The sequence below is a fragment of the Perca flavescens genome, chromosome 22 (genome assembly GCF_004354835.1).
Source record: "Perca flavescens isolate YP-PL-M2 chromosome 22, PFLA_1.0, whole genome shotgun sequence".
NCBI classification, from domain to species: domain Eukaryota; kingdom Metazoa; phylum Chordata; class Actinopteri; order Perciformes; family Percidae; genus Perca; species Perca flavescens.
The window spans coordinates 18,760,576-18,776,877 of record NC_041352.1 but is presented as its reverse complement, the minus strand read 5'-3'; the positions used below and the strand labels follow the sequence as shown (position 1 = coordinate 18,776,877).

The window sequence follows — 16,302 nt, the reverse complement described above, 5'->3', positions numbered from 1 at the left end:
TATATATTTATATGGTCACGAATTCCATGGCTACTATGGCAGGCCTACAGTCGAACGGGGCTCTCCTCTCCCTGCAGTCACAGATTCGAGATCACGCATGCGCAGAGTGGCTTCTCGGCCCCATCAACCAGGCGATATGTTATACATCCATGGGTGGGAGAGAAATGCGTCAAGTTGCCACCAATGGTACCAAAATACCGGAAAACGGATAATTTTGTTTTCATAATAAAAAAGTCAAATTCTATCGTGACGAGAGTTCAATGCTTTTTGTTGCATAAATGGCTGTACTTGTGCATTATGATGACATTTTTTTTCTTTTTATAAATCACCAGAAGCTCTATTAAGATGCTTATAGCGTCCTGACATTTCTTAACTTCAAATAGACTCCCATAAACTGTGCATGTATTGCAAATTAATTGTAGTATAGCTACAATTAATTTACAATGCATGTATAATATAGGAACTGGCTACTATTTGTAATACAAGTACCTTGCAGCTTCCAGCCTACACATGCAGCATAAAGCAGTGCCTCATTTGGTGCGGTAAAATGCTGAACCCTTTGCCAATTTTTTTGAGTTATGGTTCTCTCAAGTTTAACACACTTGCCATTTAACCACAGCGTCTTGGTCAACAGCAACAAAATGTGACAAAAGGTGGCAGCTATTTTTAAAGTAAGCTATATAATAACACTCTATGGGTTATTTTGCAGACTGATATATGTTCATTGGATTGGCCTACTATATGTGACAAGAACATTTAAATAACATCTTCTTTTTAAATGAATACTTCTCATTACTTAAAACATGAATCGTGCAAACATCCATTTGGGGATTAACAAAAAGTCCCCCTTTGTTTTATTTTGAAGAGTGTGACCGGAAATCACATATTTCTTTCCGGTTAGCTTGACACTAGCTCTGGGAAGCTCGAGCGCGGCCGAGCAGGAGAGAGTGGCAGTGAATGTGTCGGCGGCGGCGTTTTGCGTTAAAAAACATAAACTACGGCTAAAGAAGAGAGGACCAAACCCTGCTGCAGTTCAAGACGACCTCGGCAGACCATGGACTATGATAGATTCTAAACAGAGGCTGGTTACGGTGGGCTGTTTTGACGACAAGCGGTTTATTGAACATCTGTAGAGCATAATGAGGGCATCCGCTATTCTTTACGGTGGTTTTTCCTCCGAGGTTTAGTTAGACGCAGACTGACACTATTTATAAATGCGTCGCTTTTAGACATCCTCCCCAGGAAAAGACACAGCAGCCTGCAGAAATTTAGGTATAATTCCCTCCTCCCATGGCCCCTGGGGAACAGTGAAGTCATTTGAGAAGTCACCGGAGAAGAGGACACGTCTTTATAGATTAGATAGTTTCACACAGTTTTGCGAGGAAAATCGGCTTTCCCCTTCCATCGGCTCGCTTTTGCACCAGACTCCCACTGCTTTTTCTTTATTTTTGACATCTTACATGGTTTTGACTTTCTGAGCATTCATCGCCAACCCTCCTGTGGGCATTTCCCCCGTTAAAGGATGCCGGATCAAATATCGGTGTCCGAGTTTCTCTCGGAGACAACCGAGGATTACAATTCCCCGACAACATCCAGCTTCACCACCCGACTGCAGAGCTGCAGGAACACAGTGAATGTGCTGGAGGAGGTAAGGCCACGATGTCAGCCTGCCTGCAAGATGGATGGATGATTGAAGATGCCTAATAAACAACACAACTAGATTATAATATTGAAAATCAATCTTGAATGCTAATGGATCTGGTTTTATTAGTGGAATGCACATAATATACAACCAAGGCTACATGCACTCAAACCTAAAGTCAACTTGTGATATGTGAGAGCATTTAAAATCCCTTTAGAGACCCAAATGCATTATTCTGTCGCACATTCGCCCACCAGGAAAGAAAATAATTGCACCTGTTGAGCAGTTGCAGTTGCTGTAAAAGTGCATTATATTTTAACGTTGCACACTTCTATCTAACTACCTGCTGCAAAAAATGGACATTTCCCCCACACTCATAGGTGTGTGTAGGTGAACTCTCAGCTTGTGCGTTTGTGGATCTGCTGCTCTCTCTTGCCAGATATGTAGAGTAATAATAGAGGGGGTGGATGGTTTTGGTGGTGTAGGGAATAAGAGGATGTGCACTCAGGCCTGCAGCTTTCTGTGCTCACCATTACATAACTCGCAGCTTCAGAGCATGCTGACAGGGTTTTGTGTGTGTGTGTGTGTGTGTGTGTGTGTGTCTGTGTGTGTGACAGACGGAGAGAAAAACCTTCTCTAGTCACTGGAAATCAAATCTGGATTAAACTGTTTCAGGATTATAGAGATTCCCCACTCTCCTATAGGTCAGATTGCATTCAAACACAATATATTGTATTCTCGAAAGTGACACATTGTGCAGAAACGCACCCCAAATTCACACTCTACGGTGCTGTGTCACCTTGATCATGTAGGGGGGGGGGGGTGTAATCAGGCCAGTCAGGTGGGTTGCTATGTGTATATGTTTCTGTTTCCCACCTCCCCACCCCCACCACCCCCCCTCCATTAGCATCCTTCCTATGATTAAATGGAGCATCAAACCAGGGAAGCGCACACCTTCACTGCCAAAACGTGACCTCATTTCCCACTTTGAAACACATTTAGCTGCAGACATGAATGACTTCAGACTTGCCGTGTTTAGTGTAATCTCTCATGTAAAGCAGAAACATTGAAAATGACTAATTGGGGTTTATTTGTGATTAAATATGTGCACACATCACATGTAAGCTTTACGATGAACAGGACAGGACAGTAACCAGATATGTTTGTTTAAAGGAAGAAAACACAGGCCTAGTCTTTTCTTCAACTTCCTGACAGCTACAGCAAGCAGTCTGTGCTATCCATCACATCTCTCTTCAATCATTTACAAGCTTATTATATCATGATAATAATAAATAAAAAATAAAAAAGACCAAAACAGAACCAGGTCCATGTTTATTCTCAACCCGGAGCACACTTTGTGTCTGCTGACTGTAACAAGGAAAAGGCTCGCATCATGAATCACCTCTCTGGCTCTGTGCCTCTGAACCCAGAGACTGCAGCAGCACAAACGAAAAACATCTGTTAGAAACTGGGCCGCCATGTGCGCTGGGCTTCAGTAGCCGCTCTGGAATTTTTGCAGAGATCACATGACAAGGAAGACCATTATACTGGTACCAAAGAGCGAGCAACATGCTCTTCAGTGTTTTAAACAAAGGAAAGATGCCCCTGAAACATTTGGGGCGAGGATAGTCGGCCCGTTAGGAAACTCAAACTGGGATACACCCATTAGACCTAGGCTGTGGCAAAAACACAAGCAGCATAAGCCACGAATATTGTTAGATTAGTGTCTGTTTAATAAAATTAGCTACCCTGTTTGATCCCTGCGTAGACATGTAAGGACTCACTTGCATCATAAACCCAGAGCTGCTGCAGTGAAGTAAAACTGCCTTCGGCGTCTCTTTGCCTGAAGAGGAGTTTGTTTAAAATGTCCCAGGTTTCTGCAGAGCTCTGGGTTCCTGTCCTCAAACTGAAAGCATTCATTCTTTTTTTTTTTTTTTTTTTTTCTTCTCCAAGTCATTTACTTGGTACATTGACAAAGTAAATTATGCAAAGGTATGGCTTGAATATTTAATGCTGTAACTTGAGGGGGGTGAGTTGACCTGCGGTCATTCTCTGAGTCATCTGGAGGAGCAAAGAAAGAAAAGAAAAAAAATATGGTCGCAGCATCATATCGTCTTAATTCATCAATTATTGATCACTGCATAATGACACAAAAGTATTCACGAGTCGTCATCACCAGCATCCACCCTGCAACTTTTCTCTCCCTGGGGGCGGCAGCAGAGCACACAAAGGTGTTTACTGTTTACACTTGGATCATTGCAGCAATATGGATAACAATGGAGCAGTGCAATGGAGAGATCAAGTCTTTAAAAATAACCTTTCTGGCTCGCTGTTTTGGCTGTTTGAGGCACAGGAGATGGGGGCATTGTGTTTGTGTGTGGGTGTCAAACAGGAAGCTGTGTTAGTATGTGGTGTGGGTTTTATTTTGGTGTCATCTTTGGTGCTAAGCAGTCATAGTTGTGGTGTTTTTCCCCACTGCATTTCCCAGAAAGCGCTGTTGGATTTTCCATTGGTAAGGTTGGAGAGACTGTAGTTGGTAATCATTTTTTCAACCAGATTCCAGAGATTATAGCTGAAACTAACAACAAGTATTTTTTATTATTGTAAAAAAATTGATTTTAGACACTGTAACACAAAAGTATGAAGGTGTTTTTGTCTGCAAGTGGTGGAGCATAAGGATGACACTGTTGGTCAGCTGGTTTGTCAAACCGCTTGAGCCAAAGCAATATATCTTAACAGCTACTAACCATATTGCCAAATAATTTAGTTTGTTAATCCATGCTCCTATCTCTTTATTTCTCTTTCTTACCTAGTTGGCAGATTGTCATGAAATTTGCTAAGCACATTTTGGCATCAAGAGGAAAACACTTTTTGGGTTTTAAGACCCTCTGATCGTATTGGTTTGTGTATTGAACAATGGGCCACAAGCACTCGGGTTACTGGCAAACAGCTTGTGACAGTTAACCCCAAATTGTCACTGAATAACTTCCTGTAAACAATTGACGAATCATTTCTGTAGTAGTTAAGATGGCTGATAATGGTAACTACCGCTTTCTTCTATTCGTTCTATAAATACACCAATATGGGCTACAATATGAATTGCCTTCTATTAACTTACTATATAATACAGTACGTATTATACTGTTATTTTAAAGTAGATTTGCCATTGCTATTTTTCGCTGTTTGTGGAATTTTTGTGATCTTGTTTTCGAGGAGAATGTTCCTTCAGCTAATACAACTGCCTTAGCAACACAATAAATTAGAGCTGCAACAATTTGTCGTATAACTGATTAGTCAATAGAGGGAAAATGAATAGGCAACTATCTTGACAATCAATTAGTTATTTAAGCAAACCTATCAACAACAACATCATCTGGTTGCATATTCTTCAAAAACGTGCTGCTGTTCTGTTTTTTTTACATATAAATGTAAACTAAATGTAAAACAAGACATTTAAAGGCTCCCCTTGTACTCTTAGAGACTGTGATGGACATTTTTCAGCATTTTCTGACACTGATAGACCTGATGATGAATCAAGAAAATAATCAGCAGATTAATTTTAATTGGAAATAATAGTTATAATAGAAGCTCCATAATAAGTGTACCATGAAGTCTTTAAAAACACAAAATCATCTTGAGATCTTTAATATGATTTTCTTCTGTACAGACTCAAACAAAAGTGTGACTGTGACTATATCAGGGCCCGGCGATGTGCTATTGACATACAAAATATCACCGCATCTCTGATTTGTTCCACAAACTGCAGCCTATAGCATGTAAAACTCATCTTTTCCTCCCAAAGACCAAATAAGAGAAAACACAATTAACTCAACTGACTATAAATACTACTAAGCAGATTGCGTTTTTATGCAGCAGCAGAGAACAGCAAATCTGACATTTGCTTGTTTGAAAATGTCACATATTATTACTCTGACTCTCCAGCTTTCTCTGATATAAGTTAATATTAGCAGCCGGCACTTGTTATTCCCCCGTGGGGCATGTATTGTCCGCCTCTCTACCCCACAGATGGTACTTTGCGTCATTGGGTTTGCTTTCCTAAACCACACAGAGCCATAGCAGCGATACAAGGGAAACCCTCATTGCATTGGCATTCCTTTGAGCATGGCTCTCGCACCACATCACATGAAAAATGTTGACTTTTCCCATTCTATTCAAGCATGGCTGGGCTTGACCTAATAGGCAGAGGCCCTTTATATTTTTTACTTTTATATAACGGCCTTTTCAGTCGCAGCAGCGGTATAATGATACTATCGTGTATTTGAAAAAAAAAGCTGAATGAGGAGTTTTATTCCAAACCGCTGCCTTTGTATGTATATTGGAGTGAAAGTCATTGCCTGAAGTCGTTGAAGAGTAATTCTAAGATTGCTAAATATCTAGTTATTAAAATGTCCCACAACTGTTAAGTAAAGGACATTCCTACCATTCTTTTAAAAGCTTAAAAGTTTATTTATGTCAATGTATATGAGTTAGTGTGAGTCCAGTTTAATGTTGGATTTCTTATTTCAGAAGAATTTTGTCTAAAAGGTGCCCCGTGGAGATTGTGACCGCTAGTGAAGCTGTAGAGCAAGCTGGAACATACATGCAGAAATGCTTGTAGCGCTAATGTGGCGCTAATGCACTGTTAAAGCTAGCAAAGCACCAAGACGACCTGAAGTTGATGTGAACAACCAGTTTTCACTTCAAGGCCATGAAAGAAAAAGTTGACTAGGGCGCTTTTGTACAAAAACAAAAGCTGGTGCGTTTTGTTGCTATAACAGCTACAGCTTCCTAGAGCGCTATGTGGAGCGGTGCTAACGTTACATAAAACAAAGCGAGTTCCCCAACAGTCATCCCCTGTACAGTGAGCACACAGTCATATAGAGCTGGGCAATATATCGATATTATATCGATATTGTGATATGAAACTACATATCGTTTTAGATTTTTGATATCGTAATATGGCAGTAATAAGTGGTGTCTTTTCCTGGTTTTAAAGGCTGCATTACAGTAGAGTGATGTCATTTTCTGAACTTACCAGACTGTTGTAACTGTTCTATTATTTGCCTTTATCCACTTAGTCATTATATCCACATTACTGATGATTATTTATCAAAAAAAAATCTCATTGTGTAAATATTTAGTGAAAGCACCAATAGTCAACACTACAATATCGTTGCGGTATCGACATTGAGGTATTTGGTCCAAAATATCGTGATATTTGATTTTCCATATTTGATCCATATTGCCCAGCCCTACATTCATATCATATAACTTGCTGTGTTCTGACTATATCTATATGAAAACGACAGGCATGGCATCTCCGCCTGTCATTGGTCGGCTGTCAAAAAAGCGTTTGACGTAAGGTGTTTTTTTTTTTTCAGAAAACCTTTTTCCAACTTTAAAAAGACGCTTTGAGCTGCAAAAAAAAGGTCGGCGGTGGCGGTTCAAAAGGCGCTCTGGACTTCTTTGAAAACACGGTTTACTCCATATAATGTAAAACAGACACTGGCAGCTTCGAGTGTGAACGTAGCCTAAGGGGGCAGAAATCAGTATCATGTTCAGTTTTCTCTGCAGCTTGAATCTATACCTTCCAAGTTCCCTACAACAGTTGGCCGAATCCCTCACTACTTTCAGTCAGTTGCTCTTTCATTCACCCACTCAGGCAACGGAGACCGAGCACCAAGTTTGCAAATACACTGGCTGCAAATAAAGTATCATCTCGTCTATAAGATATCAGGATGGTGAAACGTGGCCATCACAGTGACCCCTGATCCCAAGGAGGTGATAGCCTCCTCATCATGTGTCTAGTTTAGTCCAAAATGATCTGTTGACTGTCATAAAGCTAAGACAAAGAACGGCATCATATCTTCACATTTGAGAAGCTCCAACCTGAACATTTTGGCATATTTGCTTGAATAGCTGAATAGTTACCAATGATTATTTTGTCGATTGACTAACTGTCTAATCACTATTAGGCTATACTATAAGTATACAGTTTCTTTTTTTATATAGCCCCCGATAGATGAAACAATGTCTGATATTCTCATAATTGACGTTATCAAACAGTGGAAGTAAGAGGATGTTGCTTACTGCCTAATTACGGGGATATTATCTAAAATAAAGCCAGAAACAAGCCAGAAGTTATCAAAACGACAGGGGAGAAAAAAAGCAGTGACCCAGAAGTGCGTAGGAAACAAATTCAACATGTTTGTAAGGCCTGAAAGATACACACACTAAGTTTTGGTGAGAAATGCTTGAAAGTAAACAACAAGACCATGTTTGTTTATTATAAAACATCCATGGATTCCTTTTAAAGAAATCTACTGGGAGATTGTGTTTATGATTCACAAAAGCATGGTCGTTTCTTCTTGGGTTCCAAATGTTTATAAAAGTAACAGATGAACTATTTGTTAATTATTGTCATAGCTTCAAGTTGTTTGTCTGTAAAGCACCTGAGGTCATTTCCTAGACGTCATGCTGTCATGTGAGGTTTCCGCCTCGTCACATGTTACATCTAGTCCACCAACAGGGAGTCAGTCATAACAATATCTACACAGAGAACAGATCGTGGTTTCTTTTTTTTCATCACATAGTTGGTCGTTAGGCTTTAGAGGATGGTTGAATGGTTCTTTGACCTGGAATCTACCTGAAAGTCTTATTAAGTCAGGGATTTTCTTTTTGAAAGGAGGTTTCATTTTCACAGCTTATGTGTTACCCTGTTGGGGAATGTCTACCGTCGATCACCTAACACTGACTTCATTTGTGTGAGCACCATGTGCCTGTCTGTTAGTGGAGTGTTGAGTACTTTTAAAATACATGTTTAAATGCTTTTAATTGTTGGATTTTGCTGTGCTGTTGGTTAACATCTAAATTATCCCTAGATATGCAAATAGATTAATTGGTAACAGATTATTTTGCCTCCTTGCTTGAGTTGCCCCCCCCCCCACATTATCATTAAAAATGATGAATATATCAAGGACAAGGCATATTTTTATCACAGTTGGCTTTACATAACAAAACTGAGTGCTGGCTATTTAAGGCTCCATGTTGCAACATTAGCAACTGAGGAGCACAGCTGTGTCAGATTCAATTATTAATTAAGTTATGGCTTTTTATTCATCATTTGTCCCCTGTGTCACCAAACCCAGTGCATCATATGGTGTGAGAGAATGGGAGCATATTTTGTCCCATGGCGCCGTTACCCATATGACATCTTGTTCCAGTTAAACTGCACTGTTTAAAAAAAAAAAAAAAAAGCAGTTAAAGTGGTCATTTGCAAGATACTTCAACTTAGTTCAGAAATGCAGCAGTTCAGTGCGGACTGAGTGACTAAATGGTGTTTCAAAGAAAACGGTGACACCACTGCCATAATGCTTAATTTTCTTGAATTTCTTGTAGATGAAGTTCGAATCTTTGAATCAATAATTACCTACCTGCTATCGCAGACCTGTAGTACCCACAGTAAAGTAGTGTTTTTGTGTGGACGTGTTTCAGACTGTTGATTTAAGTTCAGACTCAAGCACATAGTTTTTGGTTTAGAGTGCTTACTGAGTAGTTCCTCAACTTTAACTCTTTGCCTTGAAGCATTCATATCATCAATGGAGATATTATACGGCGGCTAAGTGATGTTTATTTACCATGTAAGTTAAAAGTGGAGGAAAGAGAAAAGGCGATAAAGATGAAGGAAATGAAATGGCATAAATTATCAAAGTTTTGGGAGAATTAGAATAGGAAAAAGACTCCACTGCTGTATTTCGGCTGCTTTTATGTGTTAGCAAAGAAATAAAAGTCCAGGCTAAAGGGCTTTATTTAGTCTGCTAGCTTAGCTACTGTACCACACGTTCATTTACGCTGTCTTCAGAATCCAAATAACTGGATGAATGAATGTTGGAGCAGCCAGTGAGATACAGTATATTAAATGTCAGAATTTTCCAATATTTCCAACTGGGAATTACAACTAGGAGACTGACATTAACAGTTTTAACCACTACAGTCTGTACAGTATGCCAGGAAAATGGCATAAGTAACAGCTACGGTACAGTGCTGGTTTGTTAGTTAATTTAATAAATAACATCCGGGGGGGGGGGACTGTTGCTTTGAGTAAATACTAACAAACCTCCAAGCCATTTTCTAATTTGTTCTGTCTCCCACAGCAGGAGGTGAGAGTGTGTTGTGTTGCTTGTTTGTCGGCTTGTTTGCCGTCTGTGGTTGAAATCTGATAATCGGTCTATGGGCCACAGCTGTTGGCCTACCTTCCTGCCACAGCTGCACTGCATATATCATCAAGGGCTATTAGCCGGCAGCGGATTAGCCCCGGACCAGACTCTGCCCCGGCACTCTGATCCCCCCTGCTCTACCCCAGATTTAGGCGAGGAAGAGTGAGTTAGTGTTCACATCTGTCGGCAGCCTTCCTCACATGGAGAGATGGTGTTAGAGTCTTCCTCCATCGACAGCCATTTTAATCTCTGATGGAGAAATTCAGTGGGCCATCAATGCAGCTACCAAGTGTAATGCATTTTCATAACAATAGCGCTAATGTCTCGTACAAGTATGTCAGCTTTTAAATGAAGGTTACTGACTTACTTGTATGCCACATTTTCACTGGGCATGCTAGCAGTGTGGCTATGGGGATGGCAATGTTGGTCTGTCAGTTTGGTCGAGCAGCCCACTACTTTGGTTCAGAATGAAATATCTCAACAACTATCGGATGGATTGCCGTGACATTTTGTACAGACATTCATGGTTCCCAGAGGATGAATCCTACTGACTTTGGTGATACTTGGACTTGTCCTATAGCATCACCAGTAGGTTCACATTTGTGGTTTTGAGTTAAATGTCTTGACAACTATTGGTTTGTACCAAATTTGGTACAAATTGGAACTTTTTTGTCCCCCTCAGGATGAATTGGAATTACTTTGGTGATCCTCTGACTTATCATCTAGCGTTATCTATTTATCTTTGACTTTTTAAATGTTTTATCTTCATCCAATGTATTTCAATGTGGTTGTACCTTGTGAAGCACTTTGTGATTTTTATCTGTGAAAAGCGCTCTATAAATAAACTTTACTTACTTACTACTTACTTATCTAGCTGCTCGATTATGGAAAAAATAATAATCACGCTTATTTTGGTCAATTCTTTTTAAAAAGCATCATATATCTTACAATTAAATTCCAGAATATAGTGTCCTTTCTCTCACAGAAAGAGTCTTTGGATCAGAATAAAATCTGTTTTACTACTGTGAGTCCGTTCAGCAGACATCACACATACATAGCTAATGAACCAGATACAGTACATAACACATTTTTCGAATCTCTGATCACGTTGTCACTCACTATGAACACTATTACTGTCATTACTAAACATTGTTCCAAAATATGAACAATGACGTTACCTGAAACAGGTGTTAATGCTCATTGTACATACAGGTTAGCAACAAAACAATATGCTGAGGGAACATTACTAAGTTTTTTTTAATGTTGGTTTTGCATCCCCACTAACCTGGAAAACCTTTTAAACTGTAATGTTAATACAGCGTGTCATGGGGAATACAATACAGTCTCCTGCAGCGGGGAGTCAAAGGCAGATGTACCATAGGGTTTGCTAATGTTAGCTTCTTGTTTCATCTGGGGTCTGATAAACAGTAAATTCATCAAATTCAGTGCCCATAACACTATTTTCCAAGCGACTGTCGCTGTCATATTTTACGGGGTTTTCATGGTAAATGCCTGGAAGGCACTAGGATTAGGCAATGGTTATGGTTAGGGTTAGGTACCTTGAAGTCGACGGTCGCAGCGCTGTCTGTAAGGAGGCATTGGGCGCTTAAAACACCATGTTGAAGTTAGCATTTAGCCAAAGCACCCCTGTGTCTAACAGAGCTGCTAGCATGGCTGTAGATTCTGGTTCCTTAGTGACTATCATTCATCCTTACTGTAGTTTAGATTACATTTTTAATTTAAAGCATCAATACTTTACATTCAACTATTGTCACATTATTAATGCCAAGAAAACAAAGCGAAAAAATTATAATTGCCTTTGAAAACATTATCCAGCCGTGACACATATAGTAGAGTACAGAGCCTTTTCATCCTCTAGTCATCTTTTTTGGGCTCTTTGTTTTGTATCGTGGTAACATTGTCCTCAAGGACTGCCCTGCAGAACCAGGAGACAGTGTTGTCATGTGACGACTGGCTGTCTTGTTGTGGCCTGAGGGGTATAAACAGTGTATCTTTGTCTGTAAGCTTTGATAATGTTTGGCCCTAGACTGTGCGTGCATGCGCGTGCTGCAACTTAACAATCGATGCAGCTTTTAAATGTTGAATTTGAACGCTACCTTTCCCAGAACAGCCAAGTGCACTCAAGCCTGGAGGAAAGGCTTTGACAGTCCTTCAAGACAAGTTGTTTACATCTTTTTCTAATGCCATTTAATGTCCGTGAAAAGCGTCACATCTCTTCCTTTTCCACATCATGACAGCATACGTCAAAGCTCCCGTCACTGCTCCTGAACGTAGACAAATGGGGAAATCCAAGTGGATATGTGCATTGAGATTGGTTAAAGCTTTTGTTTGAAGTCACCGTAAAAGCTTATTTCTGTTCCTCTGGATTTTCAGTTGCTCAAAATATCTGAACATCCAAATGGCCTGTCAGAGTGGATACACCTGTGGTTTTGGAATAGCTGTTCTCTCACCCGGCAGAGTCCAATAAAGTGTGAAATTTGAGACTTGTCTGCAGAAAAACTTCAAGGAATGCTGTAAAGCGCTATGCAGAGTCTGTGGCTTTGGGCAAGGACTCATGGCCGAGCGGTTGTGCAGAAACGTTACTCAGAGGCTAGAAAATGATTGTGCATGTTTATCAAGGGAGCACATTCTTTGGCCATGTGCCCTGAAGTGTTACAACGTGGGCAGCGGGTTAGTAGGAAGCAGAGTTGGCAGGCTTATCAGCCAATCAATGATGAGTGAAAGATTAGCGATAAAAGCATTGAGTAGTTTTTCTTTGAACATTCTACACAGCGCTGGTTTCAGTATCCAAATCAGAATACTTTATTGTTCCCCTCAGAGAAATTATATAGTTGCAGTTGCTCAGTCAAATTCAAAGTAAAATAAGAGTAAGAAAAGTCAATAAGTGTATAACGTAACAAAAATAACATAGCTACAGTAATAAATAAATAGAAACGTTAAATAGAGAAGAAGTAAGTGAGATAAGTAAGTGATTTGAGTCTTGGTCTTTTGCCAGCTCTTCTAGTGTAGAATTGTGTTATAAATAATCAATACTTATTAAAGTATTGTTGATATAACACTGATTAATACTATGACAAACACTTAAATAAAACCCACAAAAAGAAATGTTACCAAAAGGTCCACTCTGTAGTTTAAGGCTGCAGACAATTATTATGTTCATTATCTCTTGTTGCCTCCATTATTTTCCCAGTCAAAAAATACCCATCACAATTCCCCAAAGCCCAAGTTGACATTTTGAAAAGTCCTGTTTTGTCCGACCAACAATCCCTAACCCAAAGATATTTAGTTTAATATCATTATGTACTAAGAAAAAACATCAACTATTCATACCTGAGCAACCGGAACCAGTGCATACTTACCATTTTGGCTTAAAAAATTACTTTTGCTTGAGTATAAAAAATAGTTTCTAATTGATTTTCTGTCATTGTATCAAACTATCTTCCACTGCAGTTGGAGTTACGCAATTGTCATGGAAATATAAATGTTTATAGTGTAGGCCTAAGTTAATGTAAAAATTATCGTTTTTGTTAATATATGTATTTAGACAGAGGGAGGAAGATCATGTTATACGATCGAAAGCTCCGGAACAGCAGCTAATATTGTGGTGAGGTTGAGAATGTCTAAGTCTTGGATCCCTATCACACTTGTGCGAATGCGAATATGTGACATGGGTTTCCTATCTTAAACACCATCATTGATTGGTATGTTCAGGTGAAGTAGTTTCACATTGTTGAGGTTTGTGGGTGAACAAACCTCTTTCTGGTTCTTGTGTTGAACTGGAAGTTGAAAGAAAAGCCTCTCAATGATTTGAGAGTGACAGGAGACAGCGAAATCATCTGCGTTTTCCAAGATAAGACATACCTTCTTGGTATGACTCAAAGGAAATTAATAGATTCAATAGATTGTCTTATGTCATAGTAAACTGAAAATCTTTGGGTTCTGGACTGCTGATTGGACAATACAAATTAGTTGAGTCACTATTTTTACTCAATTTATAGGCCAAACGATTTAATTAACATAATCGTTGGTAGCAGCCCTCTTTGTCATTATTTGGCATTTTTAAGGACTAAATGTTTTAAAAGCATATTCACATAGAGCGATTTGTTATAGCTTGTGAGTTTTGAGATTCATATTTGTTAGGAAACAAACAACCTCTTTGCTCTGCAGCGGACATCAAACACTAGAAGAAAGAAGATGCTAGCTGTTACTTTTAGATCATCAGCTGCGAGTTCCTCCCACTGCTCTCCTGTTAAAGGCTGTTAATAGCAGCTGCCTCACATGAATAATGACTTCCTGACTGGTAAACACAACACAGATAAAGGTATGCTGCTTGTTTGATGGTAGGTGTAATGCAGCAGTGTGTGGGTGTGATTGTGAATACATGTGCATTGCTCGAAACAAGTGGTGGGCTGAGTGCGAGTATCGCAGAGGGACGTTTGCTTGACTTTTCGCCGGCTGCACACATGCATGTCAGTTTCTGCGAGATCTGCAGCAAAGAGCCAGCATCTTGCAGCTCTGTGAGCTGTCTTTATCCACCGTGTGGCCTCACTAAATTCACCATAGGAAGCACACAGCTGAGCAGTTCATTTCTTTGAGAGCTTAGAGCAGGATACTAATAGCAGGACTAATAGCAGCAATACATAATAGAGTAATCTCTGACTTGTATTGACTTCTTAGTGGTCGATAACATTAGCAGGTCAAGATTCGCGCAATAGACACACGCTAATTAGTACAGATATCCTACATAAACTGCCAGTGACTCAGCTTACAGAGTCTTATTTTCTTGAGATTGTTATATCACCACAGTAAATGTTTTATTCCTTGTCAAAGTAACATTATTATCACATGGCGATCCAGTTGAAATTTCATTGTTGTTTGGACCTCCTCTGTGGGACATTCAAGTGCTAATGGGAGGTTGCTACGGATGGAAATTGAGAGTTGGCTGCAAAAAGGCGATACATTAATGAGCTGCGCTGCTGCAAAATCTAACAAAGAAGGCTGAACATTACAGGCAAAATAAATACACTATCATGATAAGATGATGTTTGAACATATTGTTAATCAGAGAATAGGTAATAAGTAGGCCAGGGGTAATATTACACCGGGGGTCTGATATAATGCACCTAGGCAGTGTTAATTTAAAATGTGCAGATCAAGCACTGAATGGAAAAGCAAGCAAAGGCGTTCTTTACACTGCAGCTCAGTCTGTCTTGTCTGTCGGTCGACTACTTTTGTCCAGACTGAAATATCTCAACCAACTCCACTATTAGATGGATTGCCATGGAATTTGGGTATAATGTAATTCCTTGCATTCTGGCGTTAGCAGTAGACTCTTAGTCTTATTGATTCATTCATTAGTGTACTTCATATTACAGCATCTTGCCAAGGCCTTAAACAAAAAGCAAACATGAGTGGTGTGACAAAGGATAATGTGAGTTTGCCAGTTCCTTTTCTTTCCCTATTAAAAAGGTGCTATATGGCATCCAAGCAAAGTTTTCCCACCAAAAAGGATAATTAAAATCAGCCCATTCTGGCAAATGGCCTCACCACATCATAATAATAATGTAGCTTTTGCACATTTAATTCATTTTTCACTTTGATGGATCACCTACAGTTTAGTTGCAAACACTGGTCTGTCACTAATTACACTGTCCTCCAGTGAAGACATGTGAGTATTTTGAGGGAGGTGTTTTGAGTTATTGTTGCAAAACAAAAAGTACGCCTTGAATTGAAAGTATCAGCGTGTGGCCAAGTGACTGCTAAATTATTGATCGAGAACCCCCTGTAGAAATGTTATGTTCTTTGAGTGTGAGGAGGTAAAGATCTTGGCTTTTAAACCTCTTCAGTCCATTCAGAAAAAGACCATTTCATCTTGATGATTTTATGGGATCCTAATTAACTTCAAAACCCTGAAAAAGATGTAGTCTCACTTGATCCTTCTCATTTGATTTGCCATTTCAGATGCACTACATCAGTCATGTGGTCATCCTGATACACCTCCTAACCAAAACCACTGGCAGTCAATTGCTCTCTTTCAGTACTGTGTGTGTGTGTGTGTGTGTGTGTGTGTGTGTGTGTGTGTGTGTGTGTGTGTGTGTGTGTGTGTGTGTGTGTGTGTGTGTGTGTGTATGTGAGTGAAAATAGGCCATCTGAACTCAGCTGCTTTTGGAAATGTTACATCCTCTCATTTTTCCCATTCCACTTGGAGAGCTAAAGGCCTCTCTGTCTGCGGGCCCAGAGAAAGGGATGTGCATTTGTTTCCTGCCAATGAAAGCACCTCCCCACCCTTCCTGCTTGAGTCATGCCACATAGTCTCAACAGACAGACCGACCGACAGACAAAATGATTTGACTGACAGACTGATCTCCTCCTCTAGGACTTCACTCAGACTGAACTAGTAGCAAGGCTTTATTACTGTATTAA

At 39.7% G+C, this 16,302-nt stretch overlaps 1 protein-coding gene across 1 annotated transcript in view; it reads left to right on the top strand.

Annotated features, from left to right (window-relative positions):
• Positions 1-907: 907 nt before the first annotated feature.
• Positions 908-16,302, top strand: part of asap1b (ArfGAP with SH3 domain, ankyrin repeat and PH domain 1b) — a 62,938-nt gene continuing 47,543 nt past the window's right edge. Inside the window, exon 1 of the mRNA XM_028569231.1 lies at positions 908-1,648. Within this exon, the coding sequence (XP_028425032.1) occupies positions 1,523-1,648 (126 nt within the window). The 5' untranslated portion in view covers positions 908-1,522. The remainder of the gene's footprint in view (positions 1,649-16,302) is intronic.